The 21,015-nt window shown below is 36.9% G+C and overlaps 1 protein-coding gene across 3 annotated transcripts in view; it reads right to left on the reverse strand.

Moving 5' to 3' along the window:
- The window catches only part of ABCB7 (ATP binding cassette subfamily B member 7), a 157,451-nt gene that overhangs the window by 25,392 nt on the left and 111,044 nt on the right, over positions 1 to 21,015 (reverse strand). For 2 of the 3 annotated variants that reach the window (XM_082447395.1, XM_082447394.1), the window contains 8 exons: positions 16,719 to 16,851; positions 15,571 to 15,839; positions 14,933 to 15,021; positions 14,753 to 14,840; positions 13,733 to 13,907; positions 12,664 to 12,821; positions 11,940 to 12,103; positions 11,652 to 11,781 (listed from right to left, as the gene is read on the reverse strand). In XM_082447395.1, the coding sequence (XP_082303521.1) occupies positions 11,652 to 11,781; positions 11,940 to 12,103; positions 12,664 to 12,821; positions 13,733 to 13,907; positions 14,753 to 14,840; positions 14,933 to 15,021; positions 15,571 to 15,839; positions 16,719 to 16,851 (1,206 nt within the window). The remainder of the gene's footprint in view (positions 1 to 11,651; positions 11,782 to 11,939; positions 12,104 to 12,663; positions 12,822 to 13,732; positions 13,908 to 14,752; positions 14,841 to 14,932; positions 15,022 to 15,570; positions 15,840 to 16,718; positions 16,852 to 21,015) is intronic. The other variant, XM_082447396.1, reaches the window with a different exon arrangement.

Consider the following 21,015-nt stretch of genomic DNA (forward strand, 5'->3'; position numbering starts at 1 on the left):
AGTGTCTGCCTTACATCTAGGTCTTTAATCCATTTTGAGTTTATTTTCGTGTATGGTGTTAGGGAGTGTTCTAATTTCATTCTTTTACATGTAGCTCTCCAGTTTTCCCAGCACCACTTACTGAAGAGGCTGTCTTTTCTACATTGTATATTCTTGCCTCCTTTATCAAAGATAAGGTGACCATATGTGTGTGGGTTTATCTCTGAGATTTCTATCCTGTTCCACTGATCTATATTTTTGTTTCTGTGCGAGTACCATACTGTCTTGATTACTGTAGCTTTGTAGTATATTCTTAAGTCAGGGAGCCTGATTCCTCCAGCTCTGTTGTTCTTTCTGAAGATTGCTTTGGCTATTCGGGGTCTTTTGTGTTTCCATACAAATTGTGAAATTTTTTGTTCTAGTTCTGTGAAAAATGCCAGTGGCAGTTTGATAGGGATTGCATTCGAATCTGTAGATTGCACTGGGGAGTACAGTCATGTTCACAATGTTGATTCTTCCAATCCAAGAACATGGTATATCTCTCCATCTGTTTGTACCATCTTTAATTTCTTTCATCAGTGTCTTATAATTTTCTGCATACACGTCTTTTGTCTCATTAGGTAGGTTTATTCCTAGGTATTTTACTCTTTTTGTTGCAGTGGTAAATGGTAGTGCTTCCTTAATTTCTCTTTCAGATTTTTCATCATTAGTGTATAGGAATGCATTAATTTTGTATCCTGCTACTTTACCAAACTCATTGATTAGCTCTAGTAGTTTTCTGGTAGCATCTTTAGGCTTCTCTAAAGATGAAGCCTAAAGTTCTAAGAGAACTTTAGAACTCTCTGCAAACAGTGACAGCTTTACTTCTTCTTTTCTGATTTGGATTCCTTGTATTTCTCTTTCTTCTCTGATTTCTGTGGATAAACCTTCCAAAACAATGCTCAATAATAGTGGAGAGGTCGGGCAACCTTGTCTTGTTCCTGATCTTAGTGGAAATGGTTTCACTTTTTCACCATTGTGGATGATGTTGGCTGTGGGTTTGTCATATATGGCCTTTATTAGGTTGAGAAAAGTTCCCTCTATGCCTACTTTCTGGAGGGTTTTTATCATAAATGGGTGCTGAATTTTGTCGAAAGTATTATCTGCATCTATTGACATGATCACATGGTTTTTATTCTTCAATTTGTTAATATGATGTATCACACCGACTGATTTGCGTATATTGAAGAATCCTTGCATTCCTGAGATAAATCCCACTTGATCATGGTGTATGATCCTTTTAACGTAGTGTTGGATTCTGTTTGCTAGTATTTTGTTCAGGATTTTTGCATCTATGTTCATCAGTGATATTGGTCTGTAGTTTTCTTTCTTTGTGACATCTTTGTCTGGTTTTGGTATCAGGGTAATGGTGGCCTCTTAGAATGAGTTTCGGAGTGTTCCTCCCTCTGCTATACTTTGGAACAGTTAGAGAAGGATAGCTGTTAGCTCTTCTCTAAATATTTGATAGAATTCGCCTGTGAAGCCATCCGGTCCTGGACTTTTGCCTGTTGGAAGATTTTAAATCACAGTTTCAATTTCAGTGCTTGTGATTGGTCTGTGAATATTTTCTATTCCTTCCTGGTTCAGTATTGGAAGGTTGTGCTTTTCTAAAATTTTGTCCATTTCTTCCAGGTTGTCCATTTTATTGGCATATAGTGGCTTGTAGTAATCTCTCATGATCCTTTGTGTTTCTGCAGTGTCAGTGGTTACTTCTCCTTTTTCATTTCTAATTCTATTGATTTGAGTCTTCCCCCTTTTTTCTTGATGAGTCTGGTTAATGGTTTATCAATTTATCTTCCCAAAGAATCAGCTTTTAGCTTTATTGATCTTTGATATTGTTTTCTTTATTTTTTTCATTTATTTCTGATCTGATCTTTATGATTTCCTTCCTTCTGCTAACTTTGGGTTTTTTTTTGTTTTTCTTTCTCTAATTGCTTTAGGTGTAAGCTTAGGTTGTTTATTTGAGATGTTTCTTGTTTCTTAAGGTAGGATTGCATTGCTATAAACTTCTCTCTTAGAACTGCTTTTACTGTATCCCACAGGTTTTGGGTCACTCTGTTTTCATTGTCATTTGATTCTAGGTATTTTTTGATTTCCTCTTTGATTTCTTCAGTGATCTCTTGGTTATTAAGTGGTGTATTGCTTAGCCTCCATGTGTTTGTATGTTTTATAGATTTTTTCCCCCAACTGATACCTGGTCTCATAGAATTGTGGTTGGAAAAGACACTTGATACGATTTCAAATATGTGAAGTTTATCAAGGCTTGATTTGTGACCCAGTATATGATCTATCCTGGAGAATGTTCCATGAGCACTTGAGAAGAAAGTGTATTCTGTTGTTTTTGGATGGAATATCCTATAAATATCAATTAAGTCCATTCTGTTTAATGTGTCATTTAAAGCTTGTGTTTCCTTATATATTTTCATTTTGGATGATCCCTCCATTGGTGACAGTAGGGTGTTAAAGATCCCTACTATGATTGTGTTACTGTTGATTTCCCTTTATGGCTGTTAGCTCTTCCCTTATGTATTGAGGTGCTCCTATGTTGGGTGCATAAAGATTTACAATTGTTATATCTTCTTCTTGGATCGATTCCTTGATCATTATGTAGTGTCCTTCTTTGTCTCTTGTAATAGTCTTTATTTTAAAGCCTCTTTTGTCTGATATGAGAATTGCTACTCCAGCTTTCTTTTGATTTCCATTTGCATGGAATATCTTTTTCCATATCCTCACTTTCAGTCTGTTATGTGTCCCTATGTCTGAAGTGGGCCTCTTGTAGACAGCATATGTACAGGTCTTGTTTTTGTATCCATTCAGCCAGTCTATGTCTTTTGGTTGGAGGATTTAATCCATTTACATTTAAGGTAATTATCGATATGTATGTTCCTATTACCATTTTCTTAATTGATTTGGGTTTGTTATTGTAGATCTTTTCCTTCTCTTGTGTTTCCTGCCTAGAGAAGTTCCTTTAGCATTTGTTGTAAAGCTGGTTTGGTGGTGGTGAATTCTCTTAGTTTTTGCTTGTTTGTAAAGGTTTTAATTTCTCCGTCGAATCTGAATGAGATCCTTGCTGGATAGAGTAATCTTGGGTGTAGGTTTTTCCCTTTCATCACTTTAAATACATCCCGCCACTCCCTTCTGGCTTGCAGACTTTTTGCGGAAATATCAGCTGTTAACCTTATGGGGATACCCTTGTATGTTATATATTGCTTTTTCCTTGCTGCTTTTAATATTTTTTCTTTGTATTTAATTTTTGCTAGTTTGATTAATATATGTCTTGGTGTGTTTCTCCTTGGATTTATCCTGTATGGGAGTCTCTGTGCTTCCTGGACTTGATTAACTATTTCCTTTCCCATATTAGGATAGTTTTCAACTATAATCTCTTCAAATATTTTCTCAGTCCCTTTCTATTTCTCTTCTTCTTCTAGGACCCCTATAATTCGAATGTTGGTGCGTTTAATGTTGTCCAAGAGGTCTCTGAGACTGTCCTGAATTCTTTTCATTCTTTTATCTTTATTCTGCTCTGCGGTAGTTAGTTCCACTATTTTATCTTCCAGGTCACTTATCCGTTCTTCTGCCTCAGTTGTCTTGCTATTGATTCCTTCTAGAGAATTTTGTATTTATTGTGTTGTTCATCATTGTTGTTTGCTCTTTAGTTCTTCTAGGTCCTTGGTAAACGTTCTTGTATTTGCTCCATTCTATTTCCAAGATTTTGGATCTTTACTATCATTACTCTGAATTCTTTTCCAGGTAGACTGCCTATTTCCTCTTCATTTGTTTGGTCTGGTGTGTTTTTACCTCACTCCTTCATCTGCTGTGCACTTGTTTGTCTTCTCATTTTGCTTAACTTACTGTATTTGGGGTCTCCTTTTTGCAGGCTACAAGTCTGTAGTGCCTGTTGTTTTTGGTATCTGCCCCTAGTGGCTAAGGTTGGTTCAGTGGGTTGTGTAGGCTTCCTGGTGGAGGGGACTAGTGCCTGTGTTCTGATGGATGAAGCTGGATCTTGTCTTTCTCGTGCGGAGGTCTGCGTCTGGTGGTGTGTTTTGGGGTGTCTGTGACCTTATTATGTTTTTAGGCAGCACCTCTGCTAATGGGTGGGCTTGTGTTCCTGTCTTGCTAGTTGTTTGGCATAGTGTATCCAGCATGTAGCTTGCTGGTCATTGAGTGGAGGTGGGTCTTGGCGTTGAGATGGAGATCTCTGAGAGAGCTTTTGCTGTTTGATATTATGTGGAGCTGGGAGGTCTCTGGTGGACCAATGTCCTGAACTCGGCTCTCCCACCTCAGAGGCACAGGCCTGACACCTGGCTGGAGCACCAAGATCCTGTCATCCACAAGGTTCAGAATAAAAGGGAGAAAAAAATGAAAGAAAGAAAGAAAGAAAAAAATAATAAAATAAAATAAAGTTATTAAAATAAAAAATAATTATTAAAAATTAAAAATTAAAAGGTAATTAAAAAAGGTAACAAAGACACAAGATAGCAACCAAAACAAAAAACAAATCCACCAATGATAAGAAAAAATTAAAAACTGTATTTGAAAAAAAAGAAAACGGGCAGACAGAACCCTAGGACAAATGGTAAAAGCAAAGTTATACAGACAAAATTACAGACAGAAGCATACACATACACACTCACAAAAAGAGAAAAAGGGAAAAAATATATATATATCATTGCTCGCAATGTCCACCACCTCAATTTAGGATGATTCATTGTCTATTCAGGTATTCCACAGATGCAGGGTATATCAAGTTGACTGTGGAGATTTAATCCACTGCTCCTGAGGCTGCTGGGAGAAATTCCCCTTTCTCTTCTTTGTTCGCACAGCTACTGGGGTTCAGCTTTGGATTTGCCCCTGCCTTTACGTGTAGGTCACCTGAGGGCGTCTGTTCTTCGCTCAGACAAGACGGGGTCTAAGTAGCAGCTGATTATGGGGCTCTGGCTCACTCAGGCCGGGGGGAGAGAGGGGTACGGAAGGCGGGGCGAGCCTGCGGCGGCAGAGGCCAGCATGACGTTGCAACAGGCTGAGGCATGCCGTGTGTTCTCCCGGGGAGGTTGTCCCTGGATCACAGGACCCTGGCAGTGGTGGACTGCACAGGCTCCCTGGAAGGGAGGTGTGGATAGTGACCTGTGCATGCACACAGGTTACTTGGTGACTGCAGCAGCAGCCTTAGCATCCCATCCCCGTCTCTGGGGTCCATGCTGAGAGCCACAGCTCACGCCCATCTCTGGAGCTCATTTAGGTGGTGCTCTTAACCCCCTCTCCTCGCGCACCACAAAACAAAGAGTCACGAAAAAGTCTGTTGCCTCTTCGGCAGTTCCAGACTATTGCCCGACTCCCTCCAAGCTAGCTGTGGTGAACTAGTCTTCTTCAGACTGTGTTCACGCAGCCAACCCCAGTCCTCTCCCTGAGATCTGACCTCCGAAGTCCAAGCCTCAGATATCAGCCCCCACCAGCCCCAGTGGGTGAGCAGACAAACCTCTCGGGCTGATGAGGGCTGGTCAGCACCGAGCCTCCGTGCGGGAATCTCTCTGCTTTGCCCTCTGCACCCCTGTTGCTGTGCTCTCCTCCGTGGCTCCGAAGCTACCCCCAGCCTACCCCCGTTTCCGCCAGTGAAGGGGCTTTCTAGTGTGTGGAAACTTTTCCTCCTTCACAACTCCCTCCCACTGGTGCAGGTCCCGTCCCTATCCTTTTGTCTCTGTTTTTTCTTTTTCCTTTTGCCCTACTCAGGTGCTTGGGGAGTTTCTTGCCTTTTGGGAGGTCTGAGATCTTCTGCCAGCATTCAGTAGGTGTTCTGTAGTAGTTGTTCCACATGTAGCTGTATTTCTGATGTATCTGTGGGGAGTAAGGTGATCTCCACGTCTTACTCTTTCACCATCCTGAAGGTCTTCTCAAAATAGACTTTAAAATAAAGACTATTACAAGAGACAAAGAAGAACACTACATAATGATCAAGGGATCAATCCAAGAAGACGATATAAGAATTGTAAATATATATGCACCCAACATAGGAGCACCTCAATACATACGGCAAATGCTAACAGCCATAAAAGGGGAAATCAATAGTAACACAATAATAGTAGTGGACTTCAACACCACACTTCCACTAATGGACAGATCAACCAAAATGAAAATAAATAAGGAAACACAAGTTTAAATGATACATTAAACAAATGGACTTAATTGACATTTATAGGATATTCCATTCAAGAACAACAGAATACACTTTCTTCTCAAGTGCTCATGGAACATTCTCCAGGATAGATCATATCTTGGGTCACAAATCAAGCCTTGGTAAATGAAAGACAACTGAAAAGGTATCAAGTATCTTTTCCGACCAGAACGCTATGGAACTAGATATCAACTACAGGAAAAATCTGTAAAAAATACAAACACATGCAGCCTAAACAATACACTACTAAATAACCAAGAGATCACTGCAGAAGTCAAACAGGAAATCAAAAGATACCTAGAAACAAATAGCAATGAAAACATTGCGACCCAAAACCTATGGGATGCAGCAAAAGCAGTTCTAAGAGGGAAGTTTATAGCAACACAATCCTAGCTCAAGAAACATCTCAAATAAACAACCTAACCTTACACCTAAAGCAATTAGAGAAAGAAGAACAAATAAACCCCAAAGTCAGCAGAAGGAAAGAAATCATAAAGATGAGATCAGAAATAAATGAAAAAGAAATGAAGGAAACGATAACAAAGATAAATAAAAGTAAAAGCTGGTTCTTTCAGAAGATAAACAAAATTGATAAACCATTAGCCAGACTTAAGAAGAAAAAAAGGGAGAAGACTCAAATCAATAGATTTGGAAATGAAAAAGGAGAAGTAACCACTGACACTGCAGAAATACAAAGGATCATGAGAGACTAATACAAGCATCTCTATGCCAATAATATGGACAACCTGGAAGAAATGGACAAATTCCTAGAAAAGCACAGCCTTCCGATACTGAACCAGGAAGGAACAGAAAATATGAACAGACCGATCACAAGCACTGAATTTGAAACTGTGATTTAAAATCTTCCAACAAACAAAAGCCCAGGACCAGATGGCTTCACAGGTGAGTTCTACCAAACATTTAGAGAAGAGCTAACACGTATCCTTCTCAGAGTCTTCCGAAATACAGCAGAGGGAGGAACACGCCCAAACTCATTCTACGAGGCCGTGAGCACCCTGATACCAAAACCAGAAAAAGATGTCACGAAAAAGGAAAACTACAGACCAATATCACTGATGAACATAGATGCAAAAATCCTCAACAAAATACTAGCAAACAGAATCCAACAGCACATTGAAAGGATCATACACCATGATCAAGTGGGACTTATCCCAGGAATGCAAGGATTCTTCAATATACATGTATCAATCAACGTGATATACCATATTAACAAACTGAAGGAGAAAAACCATATGATCACCTCAATAGATGCAGAAAAAGCTTTTGACAAAATTCAATACCCATTTATGATAAAAACCCTCCAGAAAGTAGGCAGAGAAGGAACGTACCTAAACATAATAAAGGCCATATATGACAAACCCACAGCTAACATTGTTCTCAATGGTGAAAAACTGAAACCATTTCCACTAAGATCAGGAGCAAGACAAGGTTTCCCACTCTCACCACTATTATTCAACATAGGTTTGGAAGTCTTAGCCACAGCAATCAGACAAGAAAAATAAATATAAGGAATCCAAATCGGAAAAGAAGAAGTAAAACTGTCACTGCTTGCAGATGATATGATAGTAAACATAGAGAATCCTAAAGATGCTAGCAGAAAACTACTAGAGCTAATCAACGAATTCTGTAAAGTAGCAGGATACAAAATTAATGCACAGAAATATCTTGTATTCCTATACACTAATGATGAAAAATCTGAAAGAGAAATTAAGGAAGCACTCCCATTTACCAATGCAACAAAAAGAATAAAATTGCTAGGAATAAACCTAACTAAGGAGACAAAAGATCTGTATGCAGAAAACTGTAAGACACTGATGAAAGAAATTAAAGATGATACAAACAGATGGAGAGATATACCATGTTCTTGGATTGGAAGAATCAATATTGTGAAAATGACTATACTACCAAAAGCAATCTACAGATTCAGTGCAATCTGTATCAAACTACCCATGGCATTTTTCACAGAACTAGATAAAAAAATTTCACAAGTTGCATGGAAACACAAAAGACCCCGAATAGCCAAAGCAATCTTGAGAAAGAAAAACGGAGCTGGAGGAATCAGGCTCCCTGGCTTCAGACTATACTACAAAGCTACAATAATCAAGACAGAATGGTACTGGCACACAACCAGAAATATAGATCAACGGAACAGGATAGAAAGTCCAGAGATAAACCCACACACATATGGTCACCTTATCTTTGATAAAGGAGGCAAGAATATACAATGCAGAAAAGACAGCCTCGTCAATACGTGGAGCTGTGAAAAGTGGACAGCTACATGTAAAAGAATGAAATTAGAACACTCCCTAACACCGCACACAAAGATAAACTCAAAATGGAGAAAGACCTAAATGTAAGACCAGATACTATAAAACTCTTAGAGGAAAACATAGGCAGAACACTCTTGACATAAATCACAGCATGATCCTTTTTGACCCCCCTCCTAGAGAAAGGGAATTAAAAACAAAAATAAACAAATGGGACCTAATGAAACTTAAAAGCTTTTGCACAGTAAAGGAAACCATAAACAAGATGAAAAGAAAACCCTCAGAATGGGAGAAATATTAGCAAATGAATCAAGGGACAAATAATTAATCTCCAGAATATACAAGCAGCTCATGCAGCTCAATATCAAAAAAAATAAACAACCCAACCCAAAAATGGGCAGAATACCTAAATAGACATTTCTCCAAAGAAGATATACAGATCGCTAACAAACACATGAAAGGATGCTCAATATCACTAATCAATAGAGAAATGCAAATCAAAACTACAATGAGGTATCACCTCACACCAGTCAGAATGGCCATCATCAAAAAATCTACAAACAATTAATGCTGGAGAGGGTGTGGAGAAAAGGGAACCTTCTTGCACTGTTGGTGGGAATGTAAATTGATACAGCCACTATGGAGAACAGTATGGAGGTTCCTTAAGAAACTAAAAATAGAACTACCATACGACCCAGCAATCCCACTACTGGGCATATACCCTGAGAAAACCATAATTCAAAAAGAGTCATGGAACACAGTATTCATTGCAGCTCTATTTACAATAGCCAGGACATGGAAGCAACGTAAGTGTCCATCGACAGATGAATGGATAAAGAAGATGTGGCACATATATACAATGGAATATTACTCAGCCATAAAAGGAAACGAAATTGAGTTATTTGTAGTGAGGTGGATGGAGTTAGAATCTGTCATACAGAGTGAAGTAAGTCAGAAAGAGAAAACCGAATACTGTATGCTAACACATATATATGGAATCTAAAAGAAAAAAATGGTTGTGAAGAACCTAGGTGCAGGACAGGAATAAAGACGCAGACATAGAGAATGGACTTGAGGACACGGGGAGGGGGAAGGGTAAGCTGGGACGAAGTGAGAGAGTGGCATGGACATATATACACTACCAAATGTAAAACAGATAGCTAGTGGGAAGCAGCCGCATAGCACAGGGAGATATGCTCGGTGGTTTGTGTCCACCTAGAGAGGTGGGATAGGGAGGGTGCGAGAGAGACGCAAGAGGAAGGAAATATGGTGATACATGTATATGTGTAGCTGATTCACTTTTTGATACAGCAGAAACTAACACACCATTGTAAAGCAATTATACTCCAATATGGGTATTAAAAAAAAAGAGAAATAAAAAATATAAGGTAAAACAAAAATTAAGTAAATAATCCATAATCCCACCATCCAGCAATAACTACTATTAACATGTTGGTGTATTTTCTCCAATATTTTTTCTGTTACAATGTATTCATTTAATATTATAAAACTGAGATATTACATTTTGTTTGGAACTTCTTTTTCAACAAACTTTGTATCTGAGCATTTATCCATGACACTCAATACTCTTTACAAACATGATATTTAGAAATGACTGTATGACATTTGATCCTATGATGATAATTTAACCATCTACTTAATACTGGACTTTATAGTGTTTCCAACTTCTGCTGGTATAAATAACACTATAATGAACCGTTTAGCATAGAAAAATCTGTTCACTTCCCTGTTTATTTCCTTACTAAAACTTCCTAGAGGCAGAATTACTGTAATAAAGGGTATACATATTTTTCAGACTCTTGCTACATACTGCCAATTTGTTCATCAGGAAAGTTGTATGCTTCCTCCAGCAAAACAGATTAGCCATTTCACACAGCCTTGCCCAAACTAAATACTATGAGTTTTAAAATCTTCAGCAGTTTAATAGGTGATAAATGGTATCCCATTGTTGATTTAATTACTAAGACTTCTAATGAGGATGAGTATCTTTTCTTTCATTTATTGACCATGTATATTTTTCCTTAGTGAATAAAACATTTTATTTTTCAAAACAATGAGGGTAATTATTATACAGCCCAAGAGAATGGATGAGGACACTGAGCCCTAAGCAGGCACAGCCCAGAGTTCAGTTCACTTGATACATGGTTTAGGTCAGTGTTTTTCAACATATAGTCTACAAATCACCTAAATCATCTAGGAGGCATATTCAAAAATGCAGGTTTCTGGGGCCCCCACTGCCCTCCTAAACCAGAACCAAGGTGTGTGAAAGAGAGTTGGAATTTCGATAATCTCCCTAAGTGACTCATGCACACTAAATTTGGGATTCTCAGTGAAAGAGAGGACAGGGCAGAGTGGCATGTGTTAGATCACTTGATGACCTTTTACAAGCTACATAAAAGGAACTGTCTGATCCCTTTCTTACAGTTCTCCCAAGGAGTTGGTTCTGATTCTAGGCTGCAACTAATTCCCAGGTCTGTCTATTGGCTTTCAGTATAAGAAAAACTCACATCCTGTAAGGCTACCTCCTTCTTATCTTCTCAGATCTTACTCTGAACTTATGTTTCCCCCTAAAGTCACTCAGCACATACTTGTTAAATGCTCACTATGGGTTGGGCACTGTGCTTGGTACTGCGGGAACAAGGCATACCAACTTGAAGTTGGCAGCCAGACTGCTTTGTAATTTTTATAAATTTACTCTGCCAAAAACTGCTCAAAATTAAAATAATAGTTTTCATTTACTGAACAATTATGTGATGGACATTGTACTTGGTACTTTACACATATTATCTCTACTTCATAATAATTCTGTCCTATAAGAAAATGGTATCCTTATTTTACAGATGAGGAAACTGAGGCCCAAGGCCATACAACGTATATGGGTTAGAGCTGGGCTTAGAATCCTATTCTATTTGACTCCAGTATGGGCTCTTTCCTCTATATTATGCTATCTTCCTAAGGCTTAAAAAAATCTTCCCATCATGAAGATTTTTGAATTCATGTTTTTTTGTCTTTTTGGTAACAGAATATGGCCTGTAGGGCCTAACACTTCCAACTTAATTAGCTATACTGACTCTCTGGATTCAAATGATTCTAATAGAAGATCCAGCAACCCAAAATATCTTCCCCCAAATAAGTTTTTTTCTTTTTTTGAATACCTGAGGTACCACTCCCACTGCCCTCCGAAGGCTTTCCAGGCTCACATCTTGTATATTTTGACCAGCAAGGTAAATGTTACCCTTTTGAGGCTCATAGAAGCGAAACAACAGCCTCACTATTGTGCTTTTCCTGAAATAGGAGACAAGGAAAGGTTATGTAGCTCCAACTGGCATTAGGGAACCCCTATTTTAAACCACAGTAATCATTTTATTATGACAAATAAAAAATATTACAATGGGAGTCAGCAATCAACAATGCAGAATTTTATAAAGAACTAAATTACCCACCCTGACCCACTACCTCCTACAATGGCCACTTTCTTTCCTGCAGGAACTTCAAAAGATATTCCACTAAGGACTTTCTGCCCCTCAATGTATTCAAAATGCACATTATCAAAGGCCACCGTAGCTGTCTGTGGTGTGATCTGAAGGGGAGATGCCATCGCTTTGTCCTAGCAGGGAAGAGAAAAGAAAAGCCACTTTACACACCTCCTAGAGTACAGCTATGCAATTTTTTAATTCACAGAGAGAAAAAGGAAAATAAAGGGAAAGGAGGAGGTTTATAAGTGGAGTTAGACCACTTCTAAGCATGCTTTTAAAAATGTTTTTTCACTCCTCACTGTTAAGGGTAAAAATCCTGAATGCTTTGATTTCTGATCAACTTGTTTTTGGGGTAAAGAGGGATGGTGGGCAGGGGAGAAAGGAGGTTGAGAATGTGAGGAGAGGCAATCACATTTTATATCATTATTAGCAAAAGTAAATCAGGTGCAAGTACAAATATTGAAGTTAACAAAATTTAGCTTCTAGGTATAATATTCTTTGCTGATACTGTAAGGTTTCTAAACAAAGAAGTAAAAGCTGTAACAGCCTTTTAATACACATGATAGTCCCAATTCCTGCAAAAGAGAAATTAGTTTGCTAATATGGTAATGTAAAAATATTCCCCCGGAATAATACCATTAATGAGATGATGCTTATATGCTTTTAAAAAGGTACTAAATAGATTACTTACTTTAATTCGGGTGTCTACCTTGAGTAGAGTAAACAAGGTGTTCATATCTATAAGTGCTTGTCTAGTTTCTCTGTATACAGTTCCCAGAAAGTTAAGGGGCAATGAAAGCTGAAAAAGCAGTCCATTCACCATTACTAAATCTCCAACAGTAAGGGTACCTTAATATGCAGTTGGTAGAAAAAAAAAATTTTTAGATGTCATGAACTTTCCAGTTTAAAATAGAGAAGTTTACAGTTTACTACTGTGGAATACAGTTCAAAATGTACATAATCAGCAATTCTTAGGCCTACTTAAATTCCAAAGCATTTTAATCCATGATTTAGGAAAATAGGGAACTAGATATATGCTAACTGGAATGGCAAAAGCCCACCCATACACTACACATAATATATAAGAAAAAGAGAATGGTTTAAGTGAGGAAAGAAATGGAAGGCTGAAAATCTCTCCTTTCTTCCTAAGAAAGTTCCTTGTAATGTAAAACAGAAGTTTTTTAAAGTATAAATTAAAAAATTGGAGCAAATGGATATCATGATTGGGAATGATAAACCATGTATTAAGGTCTCAGTGAATGAATGAATCCTAACTAAGCAAGCAGGTTACAGAAAAGAGGAACAGATATTATTTACTTTTGAAATGTTTTGCAAATGAACAACTAATAGAAAAATTAAAAGGTCACTAGTAATTTTTACATGACTGCTTGCATTTTAGTGCTTTACACGAAATACTAAATTAATTACATTTCTTTCCAGGTCTACAAGAGAAATTAGAAATATCAGATGCTAAAAAGAAAGTTACTCCAAAAAGAATCAGGTTGTAGCCCCACAAACAGTAATCCCAATCAATGAGAGAACCAGTGCTAAACTTGTAGTGTTAAACAAAGGGAAGTAAAAAAAACACCATCATGTAATCAAGAAAACATATTCTGATACAAAAACGAAAGTACTCCAAAGATGTTATAGCACCTTATTGAATATGCTTTATAATTAAGACTAATATACACATTTCTTTCATTAATCTTTATAAAGGTTAAGTAAAACACAGACTAACGTGAAAACCACATATCCATTACCTGTCACAATTCCCTGACTGGCGAGCACCATTATGGCTGTTAAACCAACACTGAAAATAGCACTTTGACCAAAGTTCAGCATAGCCAGAGTAGAGGTACTTTTCAATGAAGCAGTCTCATATGTCTTCAAAAATCCATCATATCTTTGTGCTTCATAATTTTCATTATTAAAATACTACAAAATACATAAAAATAGTAACTATATACAACTATAATTGGAATTTAATCTCTTAAGTGATTAGTATCCTTTTCATGGATACGATTTTATACTGCATACACCATTTTAAAAACTGACTTTCCATATATTGGACTATGGTACTCCTGCAGTTTTCCACAATGGACAGTATTTGAAAAGTCCATAAAATTCATCCCCCAAACATTTACTGAATGCCTAGCTAATTTAAACCCAGATCTAAAAAAGCTGTCAATGGCACTTCCTTCACAAAGCCTTGCCTTGATCCTCTGAGACTCTGAATTGACAATTCTCATTGCCCCCACCACATTACGCCTTTCTCATGTAGCCACTTGCACACTTTACTTTAACTCTCCCAGTGCTTAGCAAATTCTGGGACGGCAAGGATCAAACAGCAATCATTGTTTTTACCACCCTCCCCCATTACAGGACTTAGCATAGTGCTTTGCACACAAGAGGCATTCAGTAATATTTGTTAAATGGAAAAATGAACAGATAAATGAAAGAATTAGTGAAAAGCACTATGCTAGGCACTATGAGGGATAGAGAGTCAAGAACTTAGTGTGTATTCTGAATCAAGATGCTAACCATACTGTCACTACTTATAAATTAATTCAGAAGGTAAAATTCTGATGGTGCCACACAAAAAATGAGGTAGAAAGGGCAATTTCTAAACAAAAGAAAAACAATAAAGTACTATCATTTCATCATACCTAGAGATCCTATACTAATCTGCAGCTCTAACTTACAGCACCTATTCAATTAAATGGCAGAACAAACTTTAGTGTGGTGTGAAAGGAAGAGGAAAGTAAAATTAAACATATTACCTTCACAGTTTCATAATTCAGCAGTGAGTCTATGGCAGCGTTACCTGCATCATTATCCGCTTTGTTCATCTCTATTCTAAATCTAGTTCTGTAAGACAAAGATTTGCATAGGCATGGAATGTTTGCCACAGAAGCATAACTAATTTCTGAACCTTGACTGACCTCTGGGGAATACCTTACCTCCACCGTGTGACAGCAACTGTGAATGCTGTGTATGCACCAAGTGTCCCAAGGGTCACCAGTGCAAACTGGGCACCACATCTATAATACTGGAGAAGGCAAAAGAAGAAATGAGAAACAGTCATTGCTCTTGCCAAATAGTTTATAATATACATTAGCAAATCTCAAAGATTTTAATTAAAAAATATGTTGGTATAAAGTTGTATATATGAAAAACTGAGTGAGAAAACAAATACCTTAGAAAATCAACTTTAAGTTATATGCATACTTTTAATTATAAAATATGAAATTGCCTAAAATGCTACAAATGGTGAATAGAAAGAAACCTAGATAATCTGACCATACCAGTCCAAAGTCATATACCATAATGTCTGTTAACAAAAAAACTGCAACCACTAGCTAAATGACTGACCTATGTGTAGAACTGAACAGCTATTTACAATAACAACATGATAAAGACTTTGGACACAGTTCCTTGAAGCTTGTGGCAAAATAATTAAACAAACTGTATAACCCTCTGGCACCATGGGATTTTGCTTTCAAATCATAAGCATGCAATAGTACAAAAGCTTCAAGTACTAAATAGCTACTAACAAGAATGTAAGATAAAAGCTTGTCATGAAAAATGTTTTACTTACCAAAACACCACTGACAAGGGTCACCTCAAACATGATGGGAAGAAGATTAAATACTAAAGCACTCAGGACAAAACTGATACCCCTTGTCCCTCTGTCAATAGCCTTTGATAAAGCTCCTGTCTGTCTGTTCAGGTGGAAAGCCAAATCCAGGTTGTGAAGATGGAGAAAGACGTTTTTGGCTATTCTTCGGATTGAATTTTGGGCTACCTTGCCAAATACTGCATTTCTAACTTCATTAAAAAAGGCAGCTCCGGCTCTTGATATACCATCTAGCAATACAATCAAGAAAAAGTGGGGTGTAAAAACATTAGAATCATTGGAGTATAAAAACGTCAAGGGCTCAGAAAATGTTTGTACAATGAATGAATATATCACAGAATACTTACACTAAAAGAAACCTAGAAAACATCTAGCCTACTGAGTATCAATCTTTCCACCACCATGAAAACCTTTCATTGTTATTTTCCCCCATAAGATTCCAAATGTTGAAAGATTTTTCCAAGTAAATACTTTTACTAAACAGCAGCCCATAAGGCCTTATTGTGGATAAATGTACAGTATCTGTTGAGGTTTTGTGATCTAATTCAATTCCCCCAAATAACAAATGATAAAATTGAGATCCTGAAAAATCCAAGTGCTTTGACTAAGCATACCCCAACTCAGGTCTGAGTCTCATAAAGTATCCTTTCTACTGCACGGGGACACAAAGCATCATATTCTATTCTTTACAAATTGTAGATTTGTGTCACGGCTATTGAATATAATTTAAAAACACATTAATACAGGCATATCATTATGTAGCCATTTCCTATTCAATGGCTAACAACAACAGCAAGAAAATAACTAGTCTTACTAAAAAAATATCTTATAAGGAGCCTAACTATTAGAAGTGGTTGTTATGAATTTAATGTCTTACTTCATGTTATTGTTTTCTAGAACTTAGAAAATGGGACTTTTATTACAGAATTTTTGGAAAGTATATCATACAAAGAATTTTTTAAAAACCACATATCAAAAAAAAATCTCATATAAAACAAACATCCAAAATGCTAAGTTGTGCTTGTGGTGAAAAGGTCATATGCTCAAATATGATGAAACCCTCTTGAAGAAAGTCAACACCTGTAGACAGATTAAAGAACCAAACATACAGCCAATGAGAACTGCCGTTGCCATGGTTGCAACTGTATTTGGTGCATCACTCAGGTTCAGCATGTTTCCCGACATCTGGTTGAGGCTGTCTACAGCATATTTAAACATGAAGGGAACCACGATATTCATAGCCTAAAAACATAAAAGCAGCAATTATCAATCATATGCAAATTATGTATTTATAAAAGTACAAATATTTACCTTAAATTTGTATTTATGGGAATGTTTAGATATTAACCATTTACTGGTATTGCAATGATTTTCCCAGTTTATAAAGATAAAATCTTTGGCAGTGGGAGAGCTGTCATTTCAGGATTCCTACCTCACACTGACTGCCATGTTAATATTCATTTACAAGCTGTGTGCATTAGTCAAATGCTCCTGCCTCCATGAAATCACCCCTGAGCATCCACTCAAAAATGCTTTCTCCATTATCTAAAATCCTACAGAGCTCATGACACTTACAGCAAACTGCCTTATACTGTAGTTATTTCTGTATATAAGTACAATGCTTTGTATATAGCAGGTATTCAATAAATATAAGTAAAATTATTTATTCACCAAGATAACGGTAAAACTGAAATTATACAGCAAAAAAGGATCTCAAAAGCAGATAAATTACAAGTATCTGTAGCTGATTCACCACTCAGGGGGAAAAAAAAAACCCAACATTGATAGATCTATTTGCCCCAGAAAAAAATATTTGCAAATGAATCAACGGACAAAGGATTAATCTCCAAAATATATAAACAGCTCATTCAGCTCAATATCAAAGAAACAAACACCCCAATCCAAAAATGGGCAGAAGACCTAAATAGACATTTCTCCAAAGAAGACATACAGACGGCCACAAAGCACATGAAAAGATGCTCAACATCACTAATTATTAGAGAAATGCAAATCAAAACTACAATGAGGTATCACCTCACTCCTGTTAGAATGGGCATCATCAGAAAATCTACAAACAACAAATGCTGGAGAGGGTGTGGAGAAAAGGGAACCCTCTTGCACTGTTGGTGGGAATGTAAATTGATACAGCCACTCTGGAGAACAATATGGAGGTTCCTTAAAAAACTAAAAATAGAATTACCATATGACCCAGCAATCCCACTACTGGGCATATACCCAGAGAAAACCGTAATTCAAAAAGACACATGCACCCCAATGTTCATTGCAGCACTATTTACAATAGCCAGGTCATGGAAGCAACCTAAATGCCCATCAACAGACGAATGGATAAAGAAGTTGTGGTACATATATACAATGGAATATTACTCAGCCATAAAAAGGAACGAAATTGAGTCATTTGTTGAGACGTGGATGGATCTAGAGACTGTCATACAGAGTGAAGTAAGTCAGAAAGAGAAAAACAAATATCATATATTAATGCATGTATGTGGAACCTAGAAAAATGGTACAGATAAGCCAGTTTGCAGGGCAGAAGTTGAGACACAGATGTAGAGAATGGACATATGGACACCAAGGGGGGAAAACTGTGGTGCGGTGGGGATGGTGGTGTGCTGAATTGGGTGATTGGGATTGACATGTATACACTGATGTGTATAAAATTGATGCCTAATAAGAACCTGCAGTATAAAAAAACAAACAAAACAACTAATACTAAACTTTCATTGGGTTATTTGTATGGAAATATGTTAATATAAATGTTTCAGACATTACATGAAATTTCTAAAAATCTTATATTTGTATTTGCATGGAAACTTATATGTTCTGGTATAATGTTATAAGTAATAATCCTAGTTATTACTTTAAAATGTATATCTCAGAAATAACTAATTTTCTTGTCAACTGCATTATTATGAACTTTCATCAAATCTTTTACCGTGGTCATTTTTAAGTCTTTTGTCATTTACAGACAGTTCTGGGTGTACTCTGAGGATTTTGCAAATATGTTCCTATAAAAGGGTTTCATCTTCAAGAAATTCATGGAAAAGACTCTGACAAGTACAGGTTTCTGGTAACTGACTGTACTGCTGAACTGAATGAATAAGCATTTTCAGAACTCTGATGAAAAACTGATGAACTCATAAAAGTGCTAACAAAAGATCAAGATGAAAAAAAACAATTACATGGGACTGAGTGAACTGATGAGGATGAGTATAATTTTTGTGACTTTCTGTCTGAATTAAAAAAAAAAAATCCCACAAGGACTCAGAGGCAAAGAATATACAAATCAATTTTCACTGCAAAGTAAAGGAGCTGTTACAGTGGAGGATTACTGGACTGAATGTCAATATTATGACATAGTATGAGTGTGTTTCATGTTTGGTAATTGCAATCATTGTTGCTTTTGTTGTGGTCATCCATGTACAATGCTTGGTGTCAGTCTATTTATCTCTTGTAAAAATAAAATACAGTGTGTGTGTGTGAAAAAAAAAAAAACCAACATTGATAGATCTATTTGCCCCAGAAAAAAATCCCTTTGCTCCAACACCATATAAAAGAAAACCCAATGAATACCAAACTAAGCTTTCAAAAATCAACCTATTTCTCCATGAGAATACACCAAAATAAATAAATAAATAAATAAAGGGTATAATGCTTTCATATATTCAAGACAAGTTAGTCAATCACTCACATTTCACATTTTCTACAAAGTTATACTATTAAAAACACCAACCATCATTTAGGAATAGGAAGTTGGTAAGACTGGCAAAGCTTTCTTTGAAGAAATTAAATTCATATACATTAATAACATGTGAAAACAATTCTATAAGACTTCACAAAAATACTGAAATCCCAGCTCTCGTTAATGTTCCATTATTATATCACTCATCTTTATTAAACAGAAAGAATTTATCATCAACAAGCCTAAGTTTAGCTACAACTGACAGGAGCTATGTAAACCTTACCAATCAAGATTTCAAAGTAAGGTATACAAGTGTCTTAGCAACCAAACAGGTACTCTAATATTCAATATCATTAAAATAGACAGCAAATGTTGGAATACTTTTAAAATGTAACACTATGGAAAAAATTGCTTAAAACTTTAAGATTTATAAGTTCCCAAATATAATCTAATAGAATAGCAGGTTTCAAGTAGTATAAATTTCTCAATTTTGATTCCCATATAATCACATATCCTCAGGCTTCTGCTTCTACTTGAAATGGTCTCCCTGCCCAATTTACCCCTCCACTTCTCTGTTCTTCAAAACCCACTCTGAATCTCATTCCCATCATGATGCCTTCTCTAAAACCTGCAGCACTTTTGGCACTTTCCATTTTCCAACCCTCATTTTTATAGTTTAAACCACAGTATTTATAATTTTTATTATATATTTATCATTCACTTTGTCTTCAGGTGCATGTGTATGGATAACTCAGTAGAAACTTTTTGCAGCAAACAAACATTTTGTGAACAACAGCTATATGAGTCAGATATGGTGCTAGGTACCTTTCACAAAGGTAAGAGCTGAACGAAATAAGTCTATGAAATGGGTATTATCCCTATAATTGAGAAAACTCAGGTTCTGTGAGGTTTAATGACTTGTTCAGTAAGCAGCAGAGCTAGGATTAAAATCCAGGTCTGTCCTGAAATTCAGAATTTTTTCCTGTATACCATAGCCATATCAGCAGTTTAATAAGGCAGGGACAACATTATTTTATTACTTTTGCAGCCTAAAATGGATACTCTCAAATGCAATGCTTAAACCAGTTACAGTTGAAAAGTATGGCATAAGTAATTTAAATAAATTTGAAGAGATTCCAGATTTTCCATTTAGGGCCAAATCCCCTCACTTGCATTCCAATACACTTTCTTGAGTGGGAGAAAAAGTGATAGTTATAGCTAGCACGCAATTATCACAACACACAGCCCATTATATCTTTGCCACAGAGTGAGTCTGACTGAAACTCATGTATCACCAGGAAAATTGTGCAATTTTATTTTTTTTGAAAATGTGTTTGCGTTTGGTCAAATTTGGAAGCATCCTTATAAGTATGTAAAGAATGTGAGGGATTAACCAAGATGGCGGAGTAGAAGGACGTGCTCTCACTCCCTCTTGCGAGAGCACCAGAATCAAAACTGGCTGCTGGACAATCATTGACAGGAAGACCCTGGACTTCACCAAGGAGGATACCCCACGTCCAAGGACAGAGGAGAAGCCACAGTGAGACGGTAGGAGGGGCGCAATCAGAGTAAAATCAAATCCCATAACTGCTGGGTGGGTGACTCACAGACTGGCGAACACTTATACCACAGAAGTCCACCCACTGGAGTGAAGGTTCTGAGCCCCACGTCAGGCTTCCAAACCTGGGGGTCCGGCTACGGGAGGA

This window comes from Balaenoptera physalus (genome assembly GCF_965194825.1).
Source record: "Balaenoptera physalus genome assembly, chromosome: X".
In the NCBI taxonomy this organism is placed as follows: domain Eukaryota; kingdom Metazoa; phylum Chordata; class Mammalia; order Artiodactyla; family Balaenopteridae; genus Balaenoptera; species Balaenoptera physalus.